This window comes from Carassius carassius, chromosome 48 (genome assembly GCF_963082965.1).
Source record: "Carassius carassius chromosome 48, fCarCar2.1, whole genome shotgun sequence".
NCBI classification, from domain to species: domain Eukaryota; kingdom Metazoa; phylum Chordata; class Actinopteri; order Cypriniformes; family Cyprinidae; genus Carassius; species Carassius carassius.
Window position 1 is genome coordinate 100,916 of NC_081802.1, and position 24,085 is coordinate 125,000.

The 24,085-nt window shown below is 40.2% G+C and overlaps 3 protein-coding genes across 3 annotated transcripts in view; 2 read left to right on the top strand and 1 right to left on the bottom strand.

The window, feature by feature from the left end:
* Positions 1 to 593: 593 nt before the first annotated feature.
* Positions 594 to 1,749, top strand: LOC132131690 (olfactory receptor class A-like protein 1). Its single transcript, XM_059543753.1, has one exon. It carries the CDS (start codon positions 793 to 795, stop codon positions 1,747 to 1,749), a length of 957 nt encoding a protein of 318 aa, XP_059399736.1. The 5' UTR covers positions 594 to 792.
* A 563-nt stretch (positions 1,750 to 2,312) lies between these two features.
* On the top strand, positions 2,313 to 19,544 carry LOC132131901 (transforming protein RhoA-like). The gene is made up of 5 exons (XM_059544058.1): positions 2,313 to 2,598; positions 17,042 to 17,199; positions 17,271 to 17,391; positions 17,462 to 17,592; positions 19,094 to 19,544. The coding sequence occupies exons 2-5, from the start codon at positions 17,044 to 17,046 to the stop codon at positions 19,265 to 19,267; spliced, it is 582 nt and encodes a 193-aa protein (XP_059400041.1). The 5' UTR covers positions 2,313 to 2,598; positions 17,042 to 17,043; the 3' UTR covers positions 19,268 to 19,544.
* A 43-nt stretch (positions 19,545 to 19,587) lies between these two features.
* LOC132131900 (transmembrane protein 43) overlaps positions 19,588 to 24,085 on the bottom strand; it is a 13,256-nt gene continuing 8,758 nt past the window's right edge. Inside the window, exons 10-12 of the mRNA XM_059544057.1 lie at positions 22,912 to 23,013; positions 22,722 to 22,839; positions 19,588 to 20,667 (exon numbers count right to left, since the gene is read on the bottom strand). Of these exons, the coding sequence (XP_059400040.1) occupies positions 20,465 to 20,667; positions 22,722 to 22,839; positions 22,912 to 23,013 (423 nt within the window). The 3' untranslated portion in view covers positions 19,588 to 20,464. The remainder of the gene's footprint in view (positions 20,668 to 22,721; positions 22,840 to 22,911; positions 23,014 to 24,085) is intronic.

A 24,085-nucleotide genomic window follows, 5' to 3' on the forward strand; every position in this document is an offset into this window, starting at 1 on the left:
TGAAACCAGGGATGGGTTTGAGCTTCTGACTCTGTCATTCAATTAGTCATGATTTATGAAATTGAGAAATAAGAGCGTGCATCAAATGATAGCACATGTTGACTAGAGGAAACTGTGTAGTTCAGGTATAAACACGGTTCTGTTGACGTGCGTCTGGCCCGAGGGAATCCTGGGTCACTGATATCACAGTACATGAAGAACTCATTAACACCACATCAGAAAACAGACCAGCCCAGACCTGCTGTAAAGCATCCGCTCGTCCCAGACCTCCTCATTACAGACCATGTTTGCAAAGATTTAATTATCTAATGCTCCTAATGTTTTCTAATTCTCTCATGAGGGACACCATTAGTGGAAAATTAACAGCTGCTCTCACAAACGAAAAACCTTAGATTTTTTTGCTTCAGAAACAGTGTTAGTTGATTAAAAATGAAAATAGATTGACCACATTTACCACTCATCAGAAATATAAACATGAACACAATGAAAAACGCAAACATGAACAGAAACAGAAGAAAAACGGAGAAGAATATTCAATTGTGAAATATTTAAGCAAAATCTAAATCATCCACTGAGGGGAACGTCTTCTGTTTTCTCAGCTTGCCATTGAAACACTAGCTCTTTTAGTCATGGAGTAATTAAGATGCACCTCAGGTGGACACTTTGGTCTCCTTTGTGTCTTCTTGTTGGTTTTCGGGTCCCTATCGGCTACCACGGGGGCTTTAGAGGCTTTATATTCAGACATGGACTTCAGAAAGCCCTTCAAACAGAGCATTCACACTCAATCTCTAAATGGATCTATGCGTCACCATCAAGGGGGTCTCGTTCCTGCTGCAGGCGGGTCTGGGGATCCTGGCCAACACGCTGGTCCTGCTGGCCTACGTCCACATCATGCTGACCGACGCTCAGCTGCAGCCCGTGGACTCCATCCTGTGCCACCTGGCCTTCGCCAACCTGCTGCTGCTGCTGACCCGCTGCGTCCCACAGACCATGACCGTCTTCGGCATGAAGGACCTGCTGGACGACGCCGGCTGCAAGGCGGTCATCTACATCTACCGCATCGCCCGAGCGCTGTCCGTATGCATCACCTGCATGCTGAGCGTCTTCCAGGCGGTGTCTGTGGCGCCGGCGGCCGGGCCGCTCCTGTCGGGGTTGAAGCTCCGGCTCCCACGGCTGGTCATCCCCACCTTTGTCACACTGTGGTTCATCAACATGGCCGTCTGCATCGCCGCCCCGTTCTTCTCCGTCGCCCCTCGCAACGGCACAGTCCCGCCGTTCACCCTCAACCTGGGCTTCTGCCACGTGGACTTCAGGGATAACCTGTCCTACGTGATTAACGGGGTGGCCGTGTCGGTGCGCGACTTTGCGTTCGTGGGCGTGATGCTGGGCTCCAGCGGCTACATCCTGGTCCTCCTTCACCGGCACGGCAGGAAGGTGCGGGGCATCCGGCGCTCACAGGGTGCCACGATGGAAACGCGGGCGGCCAAGACGGTGGTGATGCTGGTGGTCCTGTACGCTGTGTTTTTCGGGATCGACAACGTCATCTGGATCTACATGCTGACAGTGACACAGGTGCCTCCGGTGGTGGCTGACATGAGGGTGTTCTTCTCCTCGTGCTACGCCGCGCTCAGCCCGTTCCTCATCATCTCGTCTAATAAGAAGGTCAAAGCCAGGATGGTGTGTGCGACCTCGTCAGACCAGGAGCGACAAGCAGAGGATAGCAAGGACTCAAAAGCTGCCAAAAACTGAGCTTTGTAGATTTGTAGTTTTGCAATAGAGTCACAAATATGTGTCCCTGGAGCACAAAAGCAGTAATAAGTATCACAGGTATATTTGTAGCAATGGACAACAATATATTGTATGGGTCAAAATTATAAATTTTTCTTTTATGCCAAAAATCATTAGGATATTAAGTAAAGATCATGTTCCATGAAGATATTTTGTAAATTTCCTGCAATAAATATATCAAAACTTCATTTTTGATTAGTAATATGCATTGCTAAGAACTTAATTTGAACAACTTTAAAGATGATTTTCTCAATATTTAGATTTTTTTTGCTCCCTCAGATTCCAGATTTTCAAATAGTTGTATCTCAGACAAATATTGTCCTCCGACACTTAAGACTGGTTTTGTGGTCTCGAGCAGTGGTCCCTAACCACGTTCCTGGAGGCCCTTAACACTGCATGTTTTCCATGTCACCTTAATCAAACACACCTGATTCAGATCACCAGCTCATTAGAAGACACTCCAAGACCTGAAATGAGTGTGTCAGACAAAGGAGAGATGCAAAATGTGCTGTGTTGGGGAGCCTCCAGGAACGTGGTTGAGAACCATTGGTCTAGAGTAACATATTATAAAGATATTATATTACAATCTTTTAAAATTAGATATTGTATATAATATAACATAATATCTGATATTATTAAGCCTGACCGTGTCTGTATTTGAGTGGCACCTAATAAATGAACTACTGTACAGAGAACTGCGAGGACTCTTATTTTGACGAGTTGTTGTTCAGTCGCCATCTTGGATGGTTGTGTCTGGCTTCAGGCGCGCGCTGAACAGATCCGGAAACCTCGGTCCGAGATAAACTGACGGTGAGTTCGCATTTAATCTGGGTTTCTCTTGATTAAGCTTTTGGAAGATCAGCGACTGTTATTTATCTTTCCTTGACAGAGAGAGTGAGTCGGGCTCTTTCAGTTTGGGGATTTTGATTTCTTTAGCGAGAGGAGTCGCTTCACTTCCGTTAGCCTGCTAACTGCTAACATGAGAATACATTGACTTTTAAAATCAGGATTGTGTTTATCTACAAAGGGAATAAATCTCTGAGTGTCGTGATGATCACTGACTTCACTCTTCTGCTGTAAAAGCGTCTGTATTTAAGTTTTAAAAAGAGCTTAAAGAGCGTTCATGTTTATATGAAACTCTTTATTCGCGATTTAAAGTTTTCTATTACAGTTTTTTTTACGTTTAAGCATTTAGTATTTTGGGGTTTGAATGTCATGAAATCTAAATAATAAATAAATAAAGTTTACGTCTGAACCCAGTGAAAATGAAGCTATTCTGAATTGAATCACTGTAAGACACTTTTACAAATCACTGTTTTGTTCTGATATTGATATTGATAATCTTTATTTCATTCATGGATATTTTCCAACAAAACTAACTTCATCATCCTCATATATATAATTTATAAAACCATGATGAAAAGGAGGCAGGGTGAAGAATATCTTATATTTCCTGCCCCCTCAACAATAATTAAAAAAAAAAAATTCAACATATCAAGTCCTGTCAATGCATGACAATAACAAATGAAACCAATTAGAAATCAAAACATCAACCTAAAACAGATTCCAAAGCAAACCATGATCACACCCACCATCATCATCATCCATTTCTATAAGTGTTCATACAAATCCATTGTTTTCTCTTTAAATCTTTTTTTAAACTGAAATATGTTTTTACATTGCTTTAGTTCATTTTGTAGAGAATTCCAAACTTTCACTCCCACCACTGAAGTACACATTTGTTTTGCTGTTGTCCTTACAGTTTGATACCTAAAATGTCCCTTTCTTCTTCCTTCATTTTCTATAAGGACAAACAAGTGTTGAAGGTTTGTGGGCAATACTCTATTTTTGGCTTTAAACATAATAAGTGTCTGTTATTCGACCAATTTAAATTTTAACAATTTAGAGCCAAAAAATAAGGCATTTGTGTGCTCTCTATAATCTGTTTTAAATATAATTCGTATGACTCTCTTTTGTAATAGTGACTTTGTATTGCTTTGATATGTGTTTCCCCACACCTCCACACAGAAGCTGATGTAGGGCAACACCAGTGCACAATACAAAGTTCTCAATGTTTTATAATCTAACACGTTTAACCTTATTTAGTACAAAAATACTCTTACATATATTTTTTTGTATGTATAAGATATGTGGTTTCCAAGTCAACCCTTCGTCTAATAGCACACCCAAAAACCTAATTTCCCTAACTTTCATTATTTTTGTTCCTGCTATTGATAGCACAATACTATCATCTTTTTTTCTATTACCAAAAATCATAAACTTTGTTTTCTTTAGATTTAATGCAACCTATTAATGTCAAACCATTCCTTCACTTTAACCATTTCTTGTTCCATTTTCAGAAAAATCGTTGTATGGCCATATATAGTGCACAACACGTGATATCCTTAGCAGTTCGATAGACGGCGCTAGGTTAACGATCTCGTATATGTTGCTCGTAAATTCAGTGAGATTAAGTGACGGAGTCCGTGACAATGGAGGGAAACACGGAGGAGTTGGTTCCTAAAAAAAATGCAACTTCTGTGACATGGAAATGGTTCGGATTTTTGCTAACAGACACCGCGCAAACAACAGTTATTTGCAAATGTTGCAATGATAAGATTCGCACGACGGATAGCAACACAACAAACCTTTTTAACCACCTCAAGAGAAAGCACCCGAAAGAATATGCAGAGAGTCACCAGGTACAACCAAGCAGCCAGAAACGACAAGGCTTAAACAACTCTAACGAAAGAAACATATCAGAAAGGAACTCCGTATGAGAGGACGAGCAAGCGCTGGAAAGACGTAACTGATGCCGTGACATTTTACCTGACCAAAGACATGATTCCTATAAAGACTGTGGAAAATGAGGCTTTAAAAGACTGTTCAAAGTCATAGATCCACGTTACCAAATACCCAGTCGCAAATATTTTTCCTCCACTGCCATTCCACAGCTTTATTCAGAGTGCAGCAAGATTCAAAATAAAATTCAAAACGTAAAGTTTTTTGCTACAACGGCTGATTTATGGTCTAGCCGTACGTCAGAGCCGTGTTTAAGTCTGACGATTCACTTTATTCATGAGTGGAAGTTGTGCAGTGCGTGTCTAGAAACAACATATTTCCACAAGACCACACATGCGAGCTCATAGCGCAAGGTCTTAGGGACGCGCTTGAAGGTTGGGGACTGACAGAAGCAAACATGACCTGTATGACGACAGATAGTGGAGCTCAACAGCTGGACTCGTCTGCAGTGTTTTGGGCACAGACTCCACCTAGCCATCGGTAAGTGCAACTAAAAATAATAATGGTCTCCGATATTCAAGTGATTATATTCAGCTATTATAATAAATCATTCCAAATTACATTAGGAACTTTGAACATAGTAAAATCATGAGATTAGTTTGCTATAATAATTGCACTGGTATGAGTAAATGTTTTGTAAATGAAATGTTATATATACATTTAAACATTTTATATACATTTTTACATTGTGTTGTGCATTTGGTTAAATCTAATTGATACATTGTTCTTTTTCTTTTCTTTTTTTTTAGAAAAAAGTGCCAAAGACCCTCGAGTTGAACGTGCAACATCTGTGTGCAAGAAAGTTGTCAGCACATTCTCCTTCAGCTGGAAGAAAGAGAGGGAACGAAGTAATGCTCAAGCTGAGCTAAAGCTACCTCAACAGAAGCTCATCACTGAGTCCCCAACGCGATGGGGTTCGAGGCTCAGCATGATTGAGCGAGTGCTTGACCAGGTCCTGAAGGCAGACAAGAAGGTAAGGAGTTTGGTCCCATCATGGCAAGATGTTGACGTGATGGAGTCTGTGAAAAAGGCACTGAGTCCACTGAGAGACTTCACTGATGCACTCTCAGGTGAGGACTATGTGAGTGTATCTTATGTCAAGCCAGTGCTTCAGATGTTGAAAGTCAACATTTTGAGCCTGAATGATGAAGACGCTGAACTAACAAAAACAATGAAGACAACCATTCTCAATTACCTCACTGACAAATATCAGGACCCCACCACTGATGACCTGCTGGATATGGCTTGGCTTTTGGATCCCAGATTCAAAACACAATTCATTGCCAAAGACAAGGTAGAGGGAATACAAACCAGAGCGGTGGCTGAGCTGGAGTCTTTGATGACCATACACATACAGGATCCTAAATCAGATCAGCAGCCCACATCTGGTACCTCAGCCTCCACATCACAAATCCTTGACGAGGATCAGACACCACCCAAGAAAGCAAAGAAATCACTTTCCAGCTTTTTAAAAGCCTTCGGTGTTGCAAGTGCATCTGCAACCACATCAGTTTCCTCATCTGTGAAAGAGGCAATAGAAGGAGAATTGAAGGGATACTTGTCCACGCCAAATGCAGAAAGTGAGGTGGATCCGCTGGAATGGTGGAAAGGCCATGAGGCAAACTTTCCAAGAATTAGCCAGCTTGCTAGAAAGTATCTCTGCTTTCCAGCCACAAGTGCTCCCTCAGAAAGGGCTTTCAGCACTGGTGGCAATATCGTCATCTCTTAAGCCTGAGAAAGTGAATCAGCTGGTCTTCCTTTCTAAGAATTTGTGATTGTGATTTGTCATACTTTGTAATCTTCAGAAATGTATATGTTCCAAAGCTGCTAAGTTTACAAGACTCAGGAATGAGGTCAGGAAATATTTTTGTACCTTTATTTAATTTTTTTTGTTTTTGAAACATGTTGCACAAAAAGGTTGTTTACTTTTTTTTTTTTTTTTTTTTTTTTTTTTTTTTAAGCCAATGTTTATTTTGGGAGTTATGCTAAAGTCTGTGCACTTGCATTGACAGTTAATATTTTTATTTAACTTTGTAAAAAAAAAAAAAAGAAAAAAAAAGCCATTTACATTTTTGAAGGTGTTGCTGAGGATCTATGTCTAATAAGCGATCTGATTTGTAAGACTTGTTAAACTAAGATTTGTTAGATTTGTTAAACAAATGTTCATTTTGATGGTACAGTAATTGTAATGCAAGTCTTGTTGAATGTTCTTTCTTTGCAGAATAGCACTTGCATTAAATCTTCACTTGATTAAAATATTCTTAAACCTACATGGTAAGAGTATAATTTTTATATGGAGACATTAGTTTGGTTGTATTGTACCTTTGTAATTTGCAAAATAGTCTTAAAAAACCAACTTGAAAAAGAATCGGGATAAAAATCGTGAATCGTGATATTCCCAGAAGAAATCGTGATATGATATTTTTTACATATCGCCCACCCCTACATACTGTTGTCTTTTACAGGGGATCTGTATCTGGGGCTCTAGTTGTCCTGGTCTCCGCTGTCTTTCAGGGATGTAGAGGTCCTTTCTAGGTGCTGATCCAGCATCTGGTCTGGATACGTACTGGATCCGGGTGACTGCAGTGACCCTCTGATCTGGACACAGACTGGATCTGGTGGCTACGGTGACCTCGGAACAAGAGAGAAACAGACAAATATTAGCGTAGATGCCATTCTTCTAATGATGTAGCAAGTACATAGGGTGTTATGGGAAGTGTTTCCGGTTCCGGTTTACCTAATTTTTTTTTTGAACATTATATTTATTGAATTTTTAACAAAACAAACAAGTGATACATTGACATAAACTTAATATTTCACAACGTAATCCCCAAAGTAAATAGAAATACACAATAAAAAAAAATAAAAAACATCCCACATAACAGAGTAACAAAGACAATGTTAATAAGGAGAGAAAAAAAAAAATTTTAAAAAAAAAAACCCCACCTCGGCACTTTACTTTACTTTCTTAATTTCCTTCATAATGTCTCAGAAACTCAGTTAATGTTTCCATATTTCTTCAAAATTTCCTCCCTTTCCTCTAACAATATAAGTGAGTCGTTCCAATACAATACATGATGCCATCTCCTGCACCCACATATGATTTGAGGGTACATCCATTTTCTTCCAGTACAGAGATATTAACCGTCTGGCCTGCAGGAGTCCAAAGTCGATCAGTTTTATTTGTCTGGAGCTAAAAACACAGTTCTCAGGATATATGCCCAGCACACATATTTTTGCCTCAACAGGTATGTTTACTCCAGCAATCTTTGACAGAGTCTGCATGACTGACTTCCAATACTGATGTAATTTTGGACAATCCCATACACAGTGAAAAAGAGTACCCTTTCCATCTAAACATTTCCTACAGCTATCTGGGATATTAGGTGACCAACGGTTCAGTTTGACCGGAGTTATGTAGGTTCTCATCAACCATTTATATTGGAGGAGTTTCATCCTGGTACTAATTGACTGTTTTTGGGCTTTTAAACATGCAGCTTCCCAGTTTGCCACCTTTATCTCCTCTTGAATGTCAGATCTCCATGCATCCAGCTTATCAACGGTGGATTCCTCATCATGTGTTAGTAAAGTCGCATAAAATAAAGAAATATGACCTCTCCTTTCAAGATTTTGCAATATAATATTCTCTAGGTTTGACAGTGTTGGTTCAGATTCAATCTGTTTATATTTTGACATAATGAAATGTTTAATTTGTAAGTGTTTATAGAAATGTTTCTTTGGAATGTTATATGTTTGGCATAACTGCTCAAATGTAAGAAGGTTGCCATCCTTATAAAGGTCTGCCAGCTTCTGTACACCTTTATCTGCCCAGATTTTGAAACCCCCATCAGCTCTTCCTGCCTTAAAACCTGTGTTGCCCCAAATAGGCGAAAAAGGAGAGATGGGAGGGATACCTCCCATATACTGATGAGCCCTATACCAAATATCAATTGTGTTTTTTAAAAAGGGTTTTTTTGTCATTTTTCCCAATTTTTTGGGGCATGCAGAATATAAATACAGATTCAAGCTAAGTTTTGTTTCTAATTGTTCAATTTTTGTCCATGCGGGGTGTGTTTCAGTTGCAAAGTAGAATATGGCTGAGCGCAGCTGTGCAGACCAGTAATATAATTTAAAATTAGGGAGTTGTAACCCCCCTCTCTCATATGGCAGGTACAGCAGGCGAAGCCTTAGTCTAGGTTTTTTATTATTCCAAATGAATCTATTAAGGACAGTGATTAATTCATCAAAAAATTGTTTTGAGAGAGGCAAAGGGAGTGCCTGAAACAGATATAAAAATGTTGGTAATATGCTCATTTTGATCATGTTTATTCTGCCAATAATTGACACGGGCATTACTGCCCATTTATCTAAAGACTCCTTTACTTCACTAATCAAAGGATCATAATTCATTGGTACAATGGTTTTAATGTCTGGGGTGATTTTAACACCAAGATACACAAATCCCTCTTTTGCATTGATAAACGGGGTCTGTATGACTGGATTTAGCCTCTCGTCCCTATTCAAAAATAGAATAGAGGATTTTGAATCATTTATTTCATAGCCAGAAAATCGACCGAATAGCTCTATTTGTTGCATTAAATTTGGGACACTGATGGACAACCTTGTCAAAAAAACTATCAGATCATCAGCATATAGGGCCAATCTATGCTCTTGATCTCCTAACTGGATGCCAAATATATCATTTCGTTTTCTTATCATCATTGCCAAGGGTTCCATAGCCAAAATAAATAACATTGGAGATAACGGGCATCCCTGGCGAGTGGAACGTTCCAATGCGAAAGGTTTAGAGACTATGTTGTTTGTCAAGACACTGGCTTTAGGATCTGTATACAAAAGTTTAACCCATTTGAGAAAGTTAAATCCAAATCCATACCTCGGAAGAACGTTAAACAAATATGACCACTCTATTCTGTCAAAGGCCTGACGGGCATCAAGTGATAATAAAGCCGTATCTTTAGCATCAAATTTCTCATGAATTATATTCAAAACTCTTCTTATATTATGAAACCCTTGACGTTTTGGTCGCCGGCTGCTCACTGAGCTTGTGTTATCCTTTAACGGATTTGGATAATAAAAGCATATTAGTATGTTATGTGTATGCCAGGTTAAAGAGATGGGTCTTTAATCTAGATTTAAACTGCAAGAGTGTGTCTGCCTCCCGAACAATGTTAGGTAGGTTATTCCAGAGTTTGGGCGCCAAATAGGAAAAGGATCTGCCGCCTGCAGTTGATTTTGATATTCTAGGTATTATCAAATAATGAGGCTTTATTTTTCGTTAATTTAGCCACTGTATTGAATAAATACCTGGGGTTATGTTTGTTTTCTTCTAAAAGAGAAGAAAAGTAATCGGATCTAGCAGTTTTTAATGCTTTTCTGTAGGATATGTTACTTTCCCGCCAAGCAATACGATATACCTCTAGTTTTGTTTTCCTCCAGCTGTGCTCCATTTTCGGGCTGCTCTCTTTAGGGTGCGAGTATGCTCATTATACCATGGTGTCAAACTGTTTTCCTTAACCTTCCTTAAGCGTAAAGGAACAACTTTATTTAAAGTGCTAGAAAAGAGAGAGTCCATAGTTTCTGTTACATCATCAAGTTGTTCTGAGGTTTTGGATATGCTAAGGAATTTGGATACATCAGGAAGATAACTTAAAAAGCAGTCTTTTGTGTTAGAAGTGATGGTTCTTCCATACTTGTAACAAGAAGTAGAATTTACAATTTTGGCTATATGAATTTTGCAAAGAACTAAATAATGATCTGAGATATCATCACTTGGCTGAATAATTTCAAAACCATCAACATCAATTCCATGTGACAGTATTAAATCTAGAGTATGATTTCGACAATGAGTAGGTCCTAGGGCTGGGCGATATACAAGAAAAAATGATATCTCGATATTGTCAAATTTTTTACGATATTCGATATATATCACGATATGTTTGCATTTAAATAATAAAACATGATTTTCTTTTGCCCATTAAAAAAACAAAAAAAAACATTTAGATTAAACCGCTAATTTAAGCAGTTAAAAAATCTAGACCAAGAGATCACTTACTGCTTTTTATTAATGAATACATGTAGGCCTATATGTAACTGAAGCAGTGCAAATTAAGTAACAGTTACAGAAAGTGCATTCTGTCAACTTTTTAGTGCATGCAATTCACAATTTAAACTATGCAACTGGGATAAGTATTTTATTTTAATTTTTTAACAAGTTTTTAAGCTAAGAACACAAGTCTGTCAACTGTCTGTGGTTTTAAGAGAAGCTCTGTGGCATGAAACTATGTTCCTACTGACACTTAAAACCCTCTTAGATGGGGAGCTAGTTGCTGAAGCACATAGCTATTTCCTATATATAAATATATATAAATGTATCCTTGTAACAGTGGAGCTCTGATTGGGAGATTTAAACTCTTGTTATCTGGCAACCGCTATCATTACCGGAAGGTTGGTGGTTCAATCCCTGGCTCCACCTGACCAAGTGTCGAGGTGTCCTTGAGCAAGACACCTAATCCCAGCTGCTCCCGACGAGCTGATGGAGCCTTGAATGGCTGACACCGCAGTCGGTGTGTGAATGGGTGAATGTGAGGCAACTTGTAAAGCGCTTTGGATGGCCATGTGGTCTGTTGAAAGCGCTATATAAATGCAGTCCATTTACTTTTTACCATTACAGCTCTCGTAGTAGAGGGGCGTAGAGCAGTCAGCGGTTACATGTTCCTTTTTTGGACATTCGGTGCGTTCTTTTGGGAAAGTATGCTTGAATTTGAAATATTCGATATTCCCGATATATTCAAATTGTACATCGTCGTCAAAATTATTCCGATAGTATCGCTAATATTCGATATATCGCCCAGCCCTAGTAGGTCCTGAAACGTGTTGTCTAACACCAATAGAGTTCAGAATGTCTATAAATGCTGATCCCAATGCATCGTTTTCATTATCAACATGGATATTAAAATCACCAACTATTAAAACTTTATCTGCAGCCAGAACTAACTCGGATGTAAAATCACCAAACTCTTTAATAAAGTCTGTATGGTGCCCTGGTGGCCTGTATACAGTAGCCAGTACAAACATAACAGGGGATTTATCATTAACATTTGTTTCTTTGGATAATGTTATATGAAGCACCATTACTTCAAACGAGTTATACTTGTACCCTGCCCTCTGAGAAATCCTGAAAACGTTGTTATAAATTGAAGCAACACCTCCACCTTTGCCTTTTAGACGTGGCTCATGTTTATAACAGTAATCTTGGGGGGTGGACTCATTTAAAATAATGTAATCATCAGGTTTTAGCCAGGTTTCTGTCAAACAGAGTACATCTATATTATGATCAGTGATCATATTATTTACAAAAAGTGTTTTCGTAGAAAGGGATCTGATATTCAATAAGCCAAGCTTTATCATTTGTTTATCCATATTGCTTCTGTTTTTTATTTGTTGAACCTCAATTAAATTGTTAATCTTAACTTGGTTTGGACGTTTTTTGTTTTTTCTAGTTCGGGGAACAGACACAGTCTCTATAGTGTGATATCTAGGTGAAAGAGTCTCTATGTGCTGAGAATTAACTGACCTCTGTGACGGGAGGCAGCTAGCAGACGGTCGGTTTAGCCAGTCTGTCTGCTTCCTGACCTTGGCCCCAGTTAGTCTAGTATAAACACTAAGACTATTTGCCATATTTCTAGAGAGAAGAGTGGCGCCACCCCAGGAGGGATGAAGACCATCTCTTTTAAACAGGTCAGGTCTGCCCCAAAAGCTCGTCCAATTGTCTATGAAACCTATGTTATTCTGTGGGCACCACTTAGACATCCAGCCATTGAGTGATGACAATCTGCTATGCATCTCATCACCACGGTAAGCAGGGAGGGGACCAGAGCATATTACAGTGTCTGACATCGTGCTTGCAAGTTCACACACCTCTTTAATGTTATTTTTAGTGATCTCCGACTGGCGAAGTCGAACATCATTAGCGCCGGCATGAATAACAATCTTACTGTATTTATGTTTAGCATTAGCCAGCACTTTTAAATTTGCCAAGATGTCAGGCGCTCTGGCTCCCGGTAAACATTTGACTATGGTGGCTGGTGGCTCTATATTCACGTTCCGTACAATAGAATCACCAATAACTAGAGCACTTTCATCAGGTTTCTCAGTGGGTGCATCACTGAGTGGGGAGAACCTGTTTAATGTTTTGATCGGAACAGAAGAGCGGTGTTTTGACCCACGACTACGCTGCCTCACCGTCACCCAGTTGCCCTGCTGCAGGGGCTCTGTTTCCGGAACCGAACAATGTACAGGAATCCCTGAGCTAGACGCATCCAAAGCCGTATCTAGAGCCCTAACATTCTTACTGTCCTCAATTAAAGTTTGTATGTGTGTCTCTAATTCTGAAATCTTCTCTGTCAGCCTAACTATTTCCCTGCATTCTTCACATGTGAATCCCTCATCTGCGACAGAGATAGATAAACTGTACATGTGGCAAGAGGTGCAAGAAACAATGATAGGAGAAGCCATTACTTACCGTGCTTGATGAAATATTCTTACTGCGGTTGTTTGATGAACTTGTGAAAAACTGGAGCGAGAGAGAGGAGAGGAGAAAACATATGCTTATCACCGTCTTTGTATAGTGGGACCACCTTTGCTACCTTCATCCAATTAGGGAAGATCCCTGTTTGAAATGAAAGATTAAATATGTAACTTAAAGGTTTAACAATACAATCAATGTTTTTTTTTTTTTTCACAATGATCATATCTAACCCATCCGTATCTGTAGATGTCTTGTTTTTTAATGCATTTACTATAGAAAGAATTTTATTTTCACTAACATCTCCAAGAAACATTGATCGGAGTACTCTACTCCCCCTGAGTTATGTTTTTCAATATTCTCTGCTAGCTTGGGTCCCACATTTACAAAAAAGGAATTAAATTAATTTACTACTTCGTTTAAGTGTTTAATTTTCTTATTATCCTTGTTTATGAAATGGTGTGGTGTACTGTCCTGACCTGATGTACTTTGCCCAATCAGCTTATTCAAAATATTCCATGTTCCTTTAATATCAGTTTTTTTTTCTAATAAACTTCAAAAATAATCTTTTTTTCGCTTGTCTCATTGTTGTTAATTTATTTTTATACAGCTTATACTTCATTTCTGCTTCTTTTGACCTTAATTTGATAAAATCCTTTTTGCATGCAGTCTGTAGTCCCCTAGTAATCCAAGGGTTTTTGCTAAAGCTGTCCTTATATCTACATTGCACATATGGACAATGCCTTTCATATAATGTAAGATATTTATCTAGAAAAGCTTCATATGCTGCATTTACTTCCCCGACACACACCTCTTTCCAGTCTTGTTCACTCAAGTCATTTCTAAATCAAAAAATTGCTTCATCTGTCCTTTTACCCTCTACTGTATAGCATCTCCAAATAATCACTAGCTGCAACTTGTCTATTCACACTCAACAAATCGATGTTTTTGATTCAATTGTTTTTGTTTTTGATCGATGTTCCCCACACAAAATATAGTTTTTCTTTCATTCAGCTGACATAACACCTTTTCTAGCTGTTCATTGAATGTTTAAATGTTTGACCCAGGTGTTCTGTAAATGCATGTAACAACAACATTCCTCTTCTTTTCCATATCAATCTCCACTGTAATACATTCAAATAAATCATTAATGGCACAAATAGGACACCGCCTCCCCTCTAATCTCTTCTACTGCAATGATGCAATTCATAACCTTCCATACACAAATCTACACCTCGAGCTTCATTAACCCATGTTTCTGATAACGCTATGGCTGAAAATTTATGTTTTAAAGACCTTAAGTATTCCTGGATCTTGGTAAAGTTTGCATACAAACTCCTACAATTAAAATGTATTACTGAAAAATTACTGTCCAGGCTAACTGTATCATTAAACTTTTCTTCTGTATAGTAATCACACATGGAATTAATTGTGTTAAAGCAGTGATTTTCTGGATCAATACGTATTTAGCTCTTAACAGTGTGTAGCCCCTTGTAGGCCCGGAGAAATCAGTCTCAGTCATCATTTTCTATAAGCAAACAAATAAATAATAATACCCTACAAATATTGTTTTTACAACTGCTGTGTTTAACCAACAAGTGCCGCCATATGGAGAAATAAATGATTTAGTCCACAATAAGTCCAAAATCAAAATAAAAAGTCGCTGTAGAAGGAAGTCCCAGTGGCAAAAACTGAAAAAGTAGGTTTACAAAAAAGCAGCAGTAGCAAAGGCAATGTAATACTAACAGTTTATAAAGTTTGAGTCTGCGTCTCCAGGAAAGCATTGTAAATCCAGATCGATGAATAAAAAAATAAATAAATAACCGTACTATAAACAGTCATAGTCAAAGTAGAAAAATGTTTCCTACCTTGTTCCCATAGGTGCACCGAATTCCCTTCAAAACTAATTAAGCATCGGCCAAGGATAGAAACCTTTTGAGCACCCCTCATGAAAAGTAAAAAATAAAATCTATATCCGGCCAAAAACGTGACTAATCCTTTGGTCTTCACCTGGCCCAAAGTTCCTATATTCCCAAGAAGCATGTTTGCCGTCATCTTCATTTGTAGCAGTCCAGATCTTTCAGCTCCCTAATCATCAACACTTTCTCCGCTTCAGTCGAGGGGCCATTCAATCTTATCAACACCTTGCAATCTCTAGTCCAGGAGGCTTTTATTTTACGTTCCTTCCATAGCTGCCGAGCAACTCGGGCAATCTCGGCATTTTTAGATGTTAGGTGTTCATTGATGTACACCGCCGTGCCTTTGAGTTTTTTCCCCTGCACCAAAAGTTCAGTTTTGTGTTTACGATTCACAAAGTGCATCATGATCCTGGGCTTGGTTGCACGGTCCTTTCTTGGTAGAATGTGACGAGCTGTGATGTGACTCTTGTCCAGGTGGATGTTCCTACTTTGAAGAAAGGAGATTACCTGCGTTTCGAGGGATTCTTGATCTTTAGAATTTAGGCTTTTCTCGTCATCTCTCTTAGTCACCGCGGCAGCGTACGCCCTCGGTTTAACATCAAGGCCGCTTATTATTACATCGTTGCGGGTAAACAGTTCCATATCTTGGATTCTACGTTCCATTTCATCCATCTTCAACACTTTATTTTCAAGTGCAGCAATCCTCAGATCTTTTGCGGCCACACTTTCTCTGAGTTCTCTGATTTCTGCCAAAAGGTTTGTTATCTCAGTTTGCTTTGCTACAACGTCTCTTATATCTTGCGTCAATTTCTTCAGTTTTTCATTCATTTCTTTTATTGTTTCTTCCATCGTTACCTTCTTTGGAGGCATTATAGCCTCTGGGTACCAAAGTACTATTAATTTGACTTACCAATTAAGATATATATCGATAGAAACAACAAACCATGTGGAAGAGCCGCATGGCTGGGCATATTCAGTTTTATAATCTGTTACTGTGAACACTGTTCATTTGTTTTATTCATGTTCTTTAATAGTTATTAGTTAATATATTTTTTGTCTATATATTCACTGCTCAAGAGTTTGGGATCAGTTTGATGTGTAATGTGTTTTAAAGAAGTCTCTTCTGCTCATCAAGACTGCATTTATTTGATCAAAAACATGGTAATATTGTGAAATATTATTATGATGCAAAATAATGTTTTTCTATATTAATATACATTTAAATCTAATTTATTTCTGTGATGCTCCGCTGTATTTTCAGCATCATTCCTCCAGTCTTCAGTGTCACGTGATCTTCAGAAATCATGAAAATATGATGATTTATTATCAGAGCTGAATCTGTTCTGCTGCTTCAGATTAATTAGGAAACTGTGATACTTTTTTCAGGATTATTTGAGGAATAACATGTTTAAAAGAAGAGCATTTATTTTAAATAGAAATAATTTCTAGCAATATACACTACCGTTTTATACTAATAATAATACTTTTTTTTTAAAGAAATTAAACCTTTTCTTCAGCAAGGATGTTTTAAATTGATTTAAAAGACAAGAGACAGTAAATACTTATATTAATATATAAGATTCTATATTAAAGAATTCTGAAAAACTGATCACCGATTCACAGAAATATCAGCAGCTCAACAGTTTCAGCTCTGATTAGAAATCATCATATTATTCTGATTTCTGAAGATCATGTGACACTGAAGACTGGAGGAATGATGCTGAAAATACAGCGGAGCATCACAAAAATACATTACACTTTAACACAGATTCACACAGAAAACAATAAAATAAATAAAAATTATAATTTTGCAATATTACTGTATTGTTTTGGTCAAATAAATGCCTTCTTGATGAGCAGAAGAGACTTCTTTCAAACAGATTAAGATCTCAGTGTAGTTAAAGTCAGCATCTGTCAGATCTGTCCAGTCTGATCATGAGGTGAGATGGTGTCAGGGGTTATTACGCTGTTGTCTGATTCGGCGCAGGAATGGCGGCGATCCGTAAGAAGCTGGTGATCGTTGGAGACGGTGCGTGTGGGAAGACCTGTCTGCTCATCGTCTTCAGTAAAGACCAGTTCCCCGAGGTCTATGTGCCCACCGTCTTCGAGAACTACGTGGCCGACATCGAGGTGGACGGCAAGCAGGTGACCAGCGAGCGCTTCGTGATGCTGTGAGGTGTGCTAGCGCTGTGCTAACGCTAGCGTGTGTGTTCCAGGTGGAGCTAGCGCTGTGGGACACGGCGGGTCAGGAGGACTACGACCGGCTGCGACCGCTCTCGTACCCAGACACCGACGTCATCCTCATGTGCTTCTCCATCGACAGCCCCGACAGCCTGGGTGAGTCTCGTGCTAACACCGTGTTCACGCTAGCCTCACGCGCACTGACCTCTGACCTCTCACCCCGCAGAGAACATTCCTGAGAAATGGACTCCGGAGGTCAAGCATTTCTGCCCCAATGTTCCCATAATCCTGGTGGGCAACAAGAAGGACCTGCGCCACGACGAACACACGCGCCGGGAGCTCTTCAAGATGAAGCAGGTGTGCAGCTAGCACTAGCGTTAGCGCTTGTCCTCATTAGATTTAACAAATACTTACTGGCCAGGATTTGGCATTTTCTCAGTATCGGCTAAACATGTGGGAAGCAGGACTTTTATTTTGAAAGCCCATTCTCAGTCTACAGATTCTCAAATAAACAAACCATAAATAACATTACACTTTATATCGGCTGGTGAAAAACAGAAATATCAGAAATATCAGCAGCTCAACAGTTTCAGCTCTGATTAGAAATCATCATATTTTCATGATTTCTGAAGATCATGTGACACTGAAGACTGGAGGAATGATGCTGAAAATACAGCGGAGCATCACAGAAATACATTACACTTTAACACAGATTCACACAGAAAACAATAAAATAAATAAAAATAATAATTTTGCAATATTACTGTATTGTTTTGGTCAAATAAATGCCTTCTTGATGAGCAGAAGAGACTTCTTTCAAACAGATTAAGGGAAGCAGGAATATAGAAAAATATAGAAAAACCTATATTGGTTGACCACTAATGTTCCTGTGGGTCCTTCAGAAATGAAAACGCTTAAATGGAGTAACACAAGGCTTAATTTGAAGAGTTTGGGTGATGTATTAAACTCCAAATGTGCAGTTGTTTTGCATTCTGCAGGTTCACAATCTCTTACGATCTACTGATGAAGCTATGAAAGTTTAAATGAGCAGCTGCTGTTGTAAAGCTATTGTTTTTTAAAATAAGAGTCTCTCTGTGTGTTACGCTTGTTTTTAAAACAAATAAGTGTTAATTAATAAGGTGGACATGTAAACCAAATCATTTATCGCACCCATAATCAGAGCTGATTGTCTGCCCATATTTGGCAATTCCTAATTATTGGAATTAGCGGAAACCATCTCTGGTCAGAAAAGCGAAGCATTTCAAAATAAGAGTCTCTGTGATTTTCAGGCTTGTGACTCGAGCCAAAATCTCAGAAAGCATACTTTTATTAGTTGAAATAAAATAAACATTACCTGAAGTTAAATATAAACATCTTTCTATTTCAGTTAGTTGCCATGGAAACATTTCTAACTGATGTACTAAAATGACTAAAGCAGAAATAAAAACAAAAACTAGTAAAATTGACAACTTTAACTTGGAAGCAGAGAATTAAAAAAATAAAAGCCAATTCAAAATATTAATAAAAACTATAATATAATCTCAGTAATGCTAAAATAACACTGGTTTATAGTTAAAAGTCCCACTTGTGCAAAAGAGAATTATAATCAGTGTTTTGTTGACTACAGTATGTATATTTTACTAGTACAAGCAAATTTTCTTTTTTAATTGCCTTTTTGTAAACATCCGATATTGGTTGAATTTGGCATTTATTGGTATTTTAACGCATTAGTGCATAAAGTGATTTCAGTGCATGTGTATGTACTGAATGGTTGAGCGCCTCTACTCTTAGCTTTCTTGAGCTGGGTTAAGTGAAGCAGCGGCTGTGGTTTGGTGACGTCTCTCCGTCTCTCCCGCAGGAGCCCGTCAAACCGGAGGAGGGCCGAGACATGGCCAACCGCATCTGTGCCTTCGGATACATGGAGTGCTCCGCCAAAACCAAGGATGGTGTGCGGGAGGTGTTCGAGATGGCCACCAGGGCGGCGCTGCAGGCCCGCAAGGGCAAGAAGAACAACAAGTGCCTGCTGCTGTAAACAGACTGTGCTCACCTCCATTTTATTCCTTTTAACTGAATCAGTTCACCTAGTGTTGAGAGTTTATGTCAGTATTTAACGTTTCTGTTAGTACACCTTTGAATTCACCACATTCAGACTCTGCGGAAACACAAATATGCAACGACGACTTCGAGAAACAACAGATCAGGACCAAGGTGCACTGCACACCTGCGGACGAGACTTGAAATGCATTATTTTGTCTTTCACAATCAGTAGAATTTGGTATGTTTGTGTATTAAAGCCTTTATAAGACGTGTTTGCTGGTTTGAGTTTCTCATGCTTTGATTGAAAACAGCATGTCATTGAGGGTTCGCTCTTTATTTCACACTCCTTCACACACCAAAACAGATTGTAAATAAAGTTCCTGTGAAAAAATAAAAGTGAAAATGCAAAAGAATAATTTGATTTCATACTGGGGTTTCATGAGTGCGCTGCAAAAAATTTATTTCTTACATTGTATTTTCATTGTTTTCTAGTACAAATATTCTTACATCAAGAGAAATTTACTGGAGACAAAAAATGACTGCAGATGTGTAGTATTCTTTTCTGAAAAACTTATCAATATGAAGTGAGTTTATGCTTAAAGTAATAAATATCTGACAGTGGGATCCAAAAAATTATCTTAATTTAATTGGAAAACAAAATCATGTCTCTGACCTCACTGACAGATATTCATTCTTGTTCTGAGCAAAAACTCAACTTTGATCCGTTTTTAAAGGATTTTTTTGTTTACTATAAACAAAGTTTTTATTTTTTTTTTTAGAAAAGAGGACTTCATATCTTAAGTTATTGTGAATCTCAATTAAATGTATCTTGATCTACAAATTTTTAGATATTTTTACTGGAAACGACAGTTTTTACATGTAAAATAATATTTGTGGTAAACCTAACTTGACAATACTGAGGTTTTACTCTACAAAATTAATGACACGCATCTGTACTGAGAAAATAAATTTTGAAGCTGTTATGCTTATTTTTAAAGATGTATGTTAATAAGTACATATGAGCATTTGGGTGTTAATGTGTGCAGTTTATGTTGTTCAAATGAAATGATCATCAAGTCATGTTTCCTGCACTGAAGAACCCCAAAGAAAGCCGTCTTCTTGACTGCAGCACTGTGTAGAAATGCAGAGAAGCTCAGAGCTGCTGGAGGTGTTGCGCGAGACGTCAAACTAGTCATTGGTTTTTCTTGGACGGGGCTCTGGCGTGTGCAAGGAGAAGCGGCAGGAGTGCGAGCAACGTGATCATCCCACCCAGCAGTGGGAGATAGAAGATCCATCCTGCGGCGATGGTGAGCAGAGACAGCGAACACGAGACGCAGAGCGCGAAGATCTTCAGCTCCGCTGACACCAGCTCCCTCAATACAGGAACCCAGTCCACTGGAACAGAGAGAGAGAGCGTCAGGACCCTAAAATTACCCATCAGCCCCGAGAGCGTGTGCGGATTACCCATCGGCCCCGAGAGCGTGTGTGAATTACCCATCGGCCCCGAGAGCGTGTGTGAATTACCCATCGGCCCCGAGAGCGTGTGTGAATTACCCATCGGCCCCGAGAGCGTGTGTGTGAATTACCCATCAACCCCGAGAGCGTGTGTGAATTACCCATCAGCCCCGAGAGCATGTGTGTGAATTACCCATCGGCCCCGAGAGCGTGTGTGAATTACCCATCAGCCCCGAGAGCGTGTGTGTGAATTACCCATCAACCCCGAGAGCGTGTGTGTGAATTACCCATCAACCCCGAGAGCGTGTGTGAATTACCCATCAGCCCCGAGAGCGTGTGTGAATTACCCATCAACCCCGAGAGCGTGTGTGAATTACCCATCGCCCCCGAGAGCGTGTGTGAATTACCCATCAACCCCGAGAGCGTGTGTGAATTACACATCGCCCCCGAGAGCGTGTGTGAATTACCCATCAGCCCCGAGAGCGTGTGTGAATTACCCATCAGCCCCGAGAGCGTGTGTGAATTACCCATCGCCCCCGAGAGCGTGTGTGTGAATTACCCATCAACCCCGAGAGCGTGTGTGAATTACCCATCGGCCCCGAGAGCGTGTGTGAATTACCCATCAACCCCGAGAGCGTGTGTGTGAATTACCAATCAACCCCGAGAGCGTGTGTGAATTACCCATCAGCCCCGAGAGCGTGTGTGAATTACCCATCAGCCCCGAGAGCGTGTGTGAATTACCCACCCATCAACCCCGAGAGCGTGTGTGAATTACCCACCCATCAACCCCGAGAGCGTGTGTGAATTACCCATCAACCCCGAGAGCGTGTGTGAATTACCCATCAACCCCGAGAGCGTGTGTGAATTACCCATCAGCCCCGAGAGCGTGTGTGAATTACCCATCAGCCCCGAGAGCGTGTGTGGATTACCCTTCAACCCCGAGAGCGTGTGTGAATTACCCATCGCCCCCGAGAGCGTGTGTGTGAATTACCCATCAGCCCCGAGAGCGTGTGTGAATTACCCATCAGCCCCGAGAGCGTGTGTGAATTACCCATCGCCCCCGAGAGCGTGTGTGAATTACCCATCAACCCCGAGAGCGTGTGTGTGAATTACCCATCAGCCCCGAGAGCGTGTGTGAATTACCCATCAGCCCCGAGAGCGTGTGTGAATTACCCATCAGCCCCGAGAGCATGTGTGAATTACCCATCAGCCCCGAGAGCGTGTGTGAATTACCCATCAGCCCCGAGAGCGTGTGTGGATTACCCTTCAACCCCGAGAGCGTGTGTGAATTACCCATCGCCCCCGAGAGCGTGTGTGAATTACCCATCAACCCCGAGAGCGTGTGTGTGAATTACCCATCAGCCCCGAGAGCGTGTGTGAATTACCCATCAGCCCCGAGAGCGTGTGTGGATTACCCATCAACCCCGAGAGCGTGTGTGTGAATTACCCACCCATCAACCCCGAGAGCGTGTGTGAATTACCCATCAGCCCCGAGAGCGTGTGTGAATTACCCATCAACCCCGAGAGCGTGTGTGAATTACCCATCAGCCCCGAGAGCGTGTGTGTATTACCCATCAGCCCCGAGAGCGTGTGTGAATTACCCATCGCCCCCGAGAGCGTGTGTGAATTACCCATCAGCCCCGAGAGCGTGTGTGAATTACCCATCGCCCCCGAGAGCGTGTGTGAATTACCCATCGCCCCCGAGAGCGTGTGTGTGAATTACCCATCGGCCCCGAGAGCGTGTGTGAATTACCCATCGCCCCCGAGAGCGTGTGTGAATTACCCATCGCCCCCGAGAGCGTGTGTGAATTACCCATCGCCCCCGAGAGCGTGTGTGAATTACCCATCAGCCCCCGAGAGCGTGTGTGAATTACCCATCAGCCCCGAGAGCGTGTGTGAATTACCCATCAACCCCGAGAGCGTGTGTGAATTACCCATCGCCCCCGAGAGCGTGTGTGAATTACCCATCGCCCCCGAGAGCGTGTGTGAATTACCCAGTGTGTATAAGATCCGTGTGCTCAGACTGACGCCCAGAAACATGAGCACCCAGCCGCCAAGCCTCAGTGCCCAGGTCTTCATGTTGTTCAGCTGATGTTCTCTGTCAAACACCTCCTGTGGAAACACAAGCAGATGTGAGCGTCACACCTGCAGCGGTGGATCTGTGTGACCTGTGACCCCACACACCTCTGCTGACAGATCGCCCATGTAGAGGATCTCCAGTACGTCTCCGGATCGCGTCCTGAAGGGCTTGAGCTGATCGCCCCGCTGCATCGCCACCACACTCACCTAACAACACACACCAGAGACTAACTATAACCTGAACACAGCACAGTGAGAAACAGTGAGACTTATTCAGACTCAAACGGAGCAAAAATAATTAGGGATGCACCGAAATGAAAATTCTTGGCCGAAACCAAAAACCGAAAAAGAGAAAGCCAAGGCCGAAAACCGAAACACCGAAAGAAATTATGCCAATTATTAGTACCATTGCATTTATTGCTATGACCGTGTACTAACTTTACTAAAATGAAGACATTGCAATTGCATAAATTAATATTAAAGTTTCAAAGATAATTACAATTACATAAATTATAAAAAACATAAAAACACATAATTACAAATTATGCAAATATTTATTAAGCACATTGCAACAATGCACATTATAAAATAAAATTCAAACTAAAAATGTATCCCACTCATGTGTATATTAAATAATAATGTACAGGCCTACAGAAAGGTTTTAAAATGAACTGTTCTCTCATAAAAACAAAGAGCATTTAGGTGAAGTGCATTTGAAATTGTTCTCTGTAGGACTAGGAAGTGCATTACTTTTCCAGTAGGCAAGACTGTTATCACTTCTGGAGATGGGGACTTCAGACAGATAACTATCTAGCTGTTGAGCAGTTGAGCTTGTCATCTGCCTGACATTTGAGAAATATTTGAGAGAGTGTATTTAAATAGGGCCAGGGCATAAATAAACATTTTTATCAAATTAAAGCAGAAATCTAGCAGAAAATCTAGCAGAAATATGGCTACAATCTGATATTATGTATGTATCTGTATATATATGTGTGTGTCTGTGTGTATATATGTAACCTCTGTGTTATGTCTTCTGCCTGATATACTCTCTCGGACACCGTCAGGTTTGTGGTAACAGAAGGTTTATTCACATCTGCATTTATGACAAAGGAAAACAGTGTTGAGTAGTCATCTCATGTGGATAAACAGTGCATGCTGTCTCAAGGGAAATCCTCCATTGCTCTCAGGATTACCCATAATCCTTCGTCATTACTAACATTCGCTGCAGGTACACTTTGTGACAGTAGGTGGCACTATACTCACATTTAGTAGGATTTAA

What these genes read in the sequence shown, in the direction of transcription:
- LOC132131901 (XM_059544058.1), top strand. Translation starts at nt 17,044, where the DNA reads ATGGCGGCGATCCGTAAGAAGCTGGTGATCGTTGGAGACGGTGCGTGT. An exon ending in CGACAGCCCCGACAGCCTGG is followed by an intron (nt 17,392 to 17,461) that starts GTGAGTCTCGTG and finishes CTCACCCCGCAG; the next exon opens with AGAACATTCCTGAGAAATGG. An exon ending in AGCTCTTCAAGATGAAGCAG is followed by an intron (nt 17,593 to 19,093) that starts GTGTGCAGCTAG and finishes TCTCTCCCGCAG; the next exon opens with GAGCCCGTCAAACCGGAGGA.
- LOC132131690 (XM_059543753.1), top strand. Translation starts at nt 793, where the DNA reads ATGGATCTATGCGTCACCATCAAGGGGGTCTCGTTCCTGCTGCAGGCG.